Genomic DNA, 6044 nt, shown 5'->3' on the forward strand with positions numbered 1-6044 from the left:
AATCTCTTGGTACACTTTGAAGCCACATCTGGTCCACTCTTCAGAATTTATGGCTTACCTGAAGGATCCTATAACGAAATTAATTTTCAACCTAAATTTCACAATCTAATAAATGAATATGCTCTTATACCCATTATAATATTTCTTATAATATGTTAATTAAACGACAACTATTATGCTATCATATACACATTTGTTCTTTAAATTTAAACAATTTGCTAAATACCTCACACCCTCTCCTTCACACCTCAATTATTATTCAATTCTAATAAAATATATACTTACTTTTTTATTGAATAAAATATTGGTAGACTTTCCTCCCTTGTTCCCTTGGTTAGTTGAGCTAGATTTAATGTTGATTTTGAGTCCGAATGAGAGAGAATGTGTGGGTTTTAGAGAGAGAAATGTATATCCTCTTCTGGGTCTGACCCGACTTTCCTTTTCTTTCTGATCTGTTTGGTGCCTTCCATCTGTTTGTAGAAAGTCCACAGTGAAAATTTTCATCTGAATCATTACAAACGCGCATAACTCACCCTTTCTGTTGAAGGGTTTCATGGTTTTCTTTTTTCACAAGGTATGGATCTCTCATCTTGCATTATTTACTGTGATTTCTGTGCCCTAATTGAGGTTTTGTTTTGTAGTCTTTTACTGCTTTTGAGATGAGTTCGAAATTTTCTTCGATCTACTTGCTTGAATCCCTCAAAAATTAAACAAAAACCCTAATTTTTGTCTTAATTTTGACTTTTTCTGGAGTTCGCGAGTCCAAAAGTCAAAGACTGTGGCTTTGATTTGATGGGTTTCGTTTTGGTGTTTTACTTTAATTTTGACATGGCTTCTGTTCTTCTGATCTTATTTTCAGCTCTAGTACCCTAAAATGCTGATTTTGATGGATTTTTAACCTCTCATCAACAGGTAGGTTTTTCTTGTGCATTTTCTTCACTGTGATATTTTTAATTGGGTTTTATTCAGTTTTTATATTTTTCTTAATATATATTCACTTTCCAACCTGAGAAATCTAGTGAAGATATGGCTGAGGTTGGTGTATACAACCTGCCTAGATAATTGCTGATTTTTGCAAAAAAAAGGTCCATAAAATCTAAAGAAACAAAAGAAAATGCATTTTATACATTTTAGATAGGAAAGTTTTGACTTTTATAGATTGTAATCACTCTATATTGCCAAATTTTGTAGAACAGACATTAGTTTCTTCAAATCTTTTTGTTCATAAACAGCAATATAAGCTATATAACCATTGATTTTGTTTCAAGATTCCGCTGTTCCACCATTGTAACAGGGTACTTTAGTCATTTCATTAATCATCAAACACCTTTTCTAAATTGTTTTCCGCAATTTTGATTAAATTTGTTCTTATGATTCTCTCAATTGTTTAATTCCCTAAGTTAGCTGACTTTCCATTGAATATTGAAAGTAATATATGTCGATCCTTGTGCAATCTTTTTCATCTTTTTTTGTATTCCCATTTTACTAATTTACCCTCATGCACTTCATCATCTCAATGGTTATAGTTTCTTAAATTAGCCAACTTTAGATTGAAGCTTAAACATAAAATATATCGATATATTCACATTGGTTTTCATTTTTTCTATATTCCCAATTTACCCTTACACTCTTCATCACCTCAATGGTTTTACTTCCATAAATTATCCCACTATAGATCGAATCTTGAAAGTAAAATAAAAAACACATCGATCTTTTCCGTTCTTTTTCTTCCCTAAATTCCCAATTTACCCTTACACTCTTCATCACCTCAATGGTTCTACTTCCATAAATTAGCTAACTTTAGATCGAATCTTGAAAGTAACAAAAAAAACACATCGATCTTTTCCGTTCTTTTTCTTCTCTAAATTCCCAATTTACCCTTACACTCTTCATCACCTTAATGGTTCTACTTCCATAAATTATCCAACTTTAGATCGCATCTTGAAAGTAAAAAAAAAAAAAAAAACACATCTATCTTTTCCATTCTTTTTCTTCCCTAAATTCCCAATTTACCGTTATACTCTTCATCACCTCAATGGTTCTACTTCCATAAACTACCTACCTTTCAACCGAATCTTGAAAGTAAAACAAAAAAACACATCGATCTTCTCCGTTCCTTTTCTTCTCTTTATTCCCAATTTACCCTTACGCCCTTCATCATCTCATCCTACATTCCTACTATCTAACCACTTACCATTTTTTGCAGCCAATCTACATCAAAGAGTGAGTTCACGTGTTCATCAATTTAAAAAAAAAAAAAGAAAAAAAAATGTCTTTTCGTAGCATAGTTCGTGACATGAGGGACGGATTTGGAAGTTTATCAAGGCGTAGTTTTGACGTGAGGCTTTCAGGGCATCACAACAGAGGAAAATCTCAAGGTTCAATTAATGATTTAAATGATAATGGACCTTCCTTAATTGTCCAAAATAGTAGATGGGCGAATCTACCCCCAGAGCTTCTTTTTGATGTAATAAAAAGATTAGAAGAAAGTGAAAGCACATGGCCTTCAAGAAAACATGTTGTTGCTTGTGCTGCTGTTTGTAGATCATGGAGAAGTATGTGTAAAGAAATTGTTAGAACTCCTGAATCTTGTGGGAAGCTCACTTTTCCAGTTTCATTAAAACAGGTATTTATTATTTAATCAAATAATCAAATAATCAAATAATATTTAATACCAATCTTGATTTAATGATTTTGTATTTGAGTTTACAGCCGGGCCCACGTGATGTTACGATTCAATGTTTCATCAAAAGGGATAAATCCAATTTGACATATCATCTTTATCTGTGTCTAAGTCCAGGTCAGCATTTAAAGATTTATAGTATTATTGTACTTTAGTTTTATTTCTTATTAGGACTTTATTCTTTGAATAATCAAAATCAACCAATGGAAAATTCCAAGCTTTCTATATTCACACAACATATTTTAATTTAGGGTTAATTTCATAAAAGACCTTATATTTTGTGTTTTTTTTCCGGATTAAACCTCAACTTTATTTTTTTTTCTTGAAAAAGACCTTGCATTTTTTCATTTTTTTCGATCTGGTCCTTTTAGTCAATTTTTTCAGAAAAAACTTGTAAAATGTGAGGGTTTTTTCGGAAAAAACTAAAAATGTTGACGTTTTTTTTTCGGAAACAATTAGAAGGTTGAGGGGTTTTTTTGGGAAAAATGAGGTTTTCTTTGGAAAAAATGAAAAAATACAAGGTCTTTTTCAGGAAAAAAGATAAAGTCGAGGTTTAATCCGGAAAAAACACAAAATATAAAGTCTTGTATGAGATTTTTTTAACCCTTTAATTTATTTGTGTATTATAGCACCCTGCTTTCATTTCTTTCCATTACATCATTGTACTTTTATCTTTTTTTTTTATCAAAGTCATAGTAGTTTGAAATATCTGCTTTCATTTTTTTTTTCTCATTAGGTCATTTGACTTTGAAAAATATTCCCAAATTATAGAATATAAATTTCTTTGTATTTGGATGAAATTGCTATAATGTGTAGAATTTTTAAAGTACAATTGCTGTAATAGGAAATATAAAAGCAAGATGCTATAAATATAATAAACAAATAAAAGAAAGTACATTGCTATTAATATTATGATATACCCTTTGGATAATAAAGATCATATCTGATTTTACAGCTGCTTTACTAGTTGAAAATGGGAAATTCCTGCTTTCTGCAAAAAGAACTCGAAGAACTACTTGTACTGAGTATGTCATCTCCATGGATGCTGAAAACATTTCAAGATCAAGCAACACTTATATTGGAAAACTCAGGTATAAAATATTGAAATCAACCATTTTCATTCCATTATCCAAGGGCAATTTTGTCAAAAGTTGTGAAATAATGGGGAATGTCTGTTTTCCCTCATAATCTCTATTAACTCATTCTTTCGGCAACATCTCCAACGTTAAAATTAATGAAAAGTGTGAAATTTGAAATATAAGGGTAGTTTGGTCATTTTGTCTCGTTCAAGACCGTTTATCCTGTCTAGAAAAAGGAACAAAAGACCTTTATGTATACAACACTTTATCCAGACAGACATCATCACCCATTCAACTACTTTATCCATATATCCATAATAAGGATAGTTTGGTCATTTTTGTATTTTGTTCAGATGTAAATTTCGTTAAAATTAATGAAATTTGTTTCTTGAAATATAAGGGTAGTTTGGTCATTTTGGTGTTTGATCTAAATTTCGTTATAACTAATGAAATTTGTTTCTTGAAATATAAGGGTAGTTTGGTCATTTTGGTGTTTGATCTAAATTTCGTTATAACTAATGAAATTTGTTTCTTGAAATATAAGGGTAGTTTGGTCATTTTGGTGTTTGATCTAAATTTCGTTATAACTAATGAAATTTGTGAAATTTGAAATATAAGGGTAGTTTGGTCATTTTGTCTCATTCAGACCGTTTGTATACAACACTTTATCCAGACAGACAAACATCATCACCCATTGAGATACTCTATCCATATATCCATAACAAGGGTAGTTTGGTCATTTTATTTTTCAGATCTAATTTTCTCGGGACAAAGTTTCTAATATACGACACACAACCACCACATTCCGGCGTGAATATTCCAGCACCAGGGAGATCAAGCCGGAGATTTTACTCGAAAAAAGTGTCTCCAAAAATGCCAAGTGGCAGCTACAACATAGCCCACATCACCTATGAGCTCAACGTCCTCGGGACACGTGGGCCCCGCAGAATGCACTGTGTCATGCACTCAATTCCCGCCTCCTCCCTCGAGCCAGGCGGCTCAGTCCCCGGTCAACCGGACCACCTCCTGCCGCCCCGCTCCTTAGAAGATTCCTTCCGCAGCATGTCCTTCTCAAAATCCCTCGACCACTCCGCCGAATTCAGCAGCTCAAGATTCTCCGAGATCATGGGAGCCGCCATTGGCACCGCCACGTCATCCGATGTTCCCGAGAGTGAAAGGTCCAAAATGCCCTTGGTCTTGAAAAACAAGTCGCCTAGGTGGCACGAACAGTTGCAGTGTTGGTGTTTGAATTTTAGGGGACGGGTGACGATCGCGTCTGTTAAGAATTTTCAGTTGATCGCCGCCACACCGGTGGCCGGACCGTCTCAGCCGCCACAACCGCCGCCACCGCCGCCGCCACCGGAGCATGATAAGGTGATCTTGCAGTTTGGGAAAGTTGGGAAAGATATGTTTACAATGGATTATCGGTACCCTTTATCTGCGTTTCAAGCTTTTGCCATATGTTTAAGCAGCTTTGACACCAAATTAGCTTGTGAATAGACAAATTTAACCTTAGTGGAATGGGGAAAAAAATAGCGATGTATTTTCTTTGGTGTCTATTTTGTGTGTGTGTAGTGTTGTTGAAATTAAAAACTCGATTTACAACTGTTTGTCTACTCTTGTTCACAACTAAAAGATTCTTGTTGTTTTCTTATTTACATTTATCTTCTATATGATTTGTAGATTGTTATATAAAGTTTTAAGATGTCATATAGTAAAGGATTGAACTTATATATTTATTATATTATGGAAAATAATTTATTTTGTGGTGGAAAGAGAGAGAGAGAGTGTGTGTATGTCGATATGTAGAGCATTTATTAGGTGTCAATAATTTGACAGACTAGAAAAATGACACCAACTATAGAAATAAATACGCAAGTAATAATTTTATGATAAGGTAGTGCCTTATGTCGATGGATTGAAATTATAGACTTTAGCCAAATCTGACAACTTATGTTGTCGGACTGAAAATGAATATTAAACGATCACTTTATAAATTGAATTGTATGCTTAAAAAAGTGTTCACATATAAAAAATATCCTTGTGATACATTATGTCTTGGTATACCTATGTACCTTCATTCACACCTAGACCAAACTTCATAACATGTTTTCTAGTTTTTAAGTGGTCCAATTTTTTGTGGGTTTTTATTTTTTTGTGGTACTGTTTGATTTGAGAATGAGAAAGATCGATTGACTTTAACTTTTACGGTTTAAGTTATACATAAATGCCATACCATATTTTTTCTTGATATGATTTATTCAATGATAGAAGTTAATAAA

At 33.0% G+C, this 6044-nt stretch overlaps 1 protein-coding gene across 2 annotated transcripts; it reads left to right on the forward strand.

The window, feature by feature from the left end:
• The first annotated feature begins 336 nt into the window (after positions 1-336).
• Positions 337-5458, forward strand: LOC145123518 (tubby-like F-box protein 8). 2 transcript variants are annotated; one of them, XM_079058727.1, is made up of 6 exons: positions 337-574; positions 860-912; positions 2207-2626; positions 2713-2800; positions 3639-3774; positions 4515-5458. In XM_079058727.1, exons 3-6 carry the CDS (start codon positions 2270-2272, stop codon positions 5260-5262), a joined length of 1329 nt encoding a protein of 442 aa, XP_078914853.1. In that variant the 5' UTR covers positions 337-574; positions 860-912; positions 2207-2269; the 3' UTR covers positions 5263-5458. The 2 variants fall into 2 exon arrangements, with proteins under 2 accessions (XP_078914853.1, XP_078914854.1); XM_079058728.1 differs by lacking the exon at positions 860-912.
• Positions 5459-6044: the final 586 nt, after the last annotated feature.

This window comes from Lactuca virosa, chromosome 7 (assembly GCF_052849685.1).
Source record: "Lactuca virosa cultivar CGN04683 chromosome 7, Lactuca_virosa_CGN04683_v6, whole genome shotgun sequence".
Taxonomy (NCBI): Eukaryota; Viridiplantae; Streptophyta; class Magnoliopsida; order Asterales; family Asteraceae; genus Lactuca; species Lactuca virosa.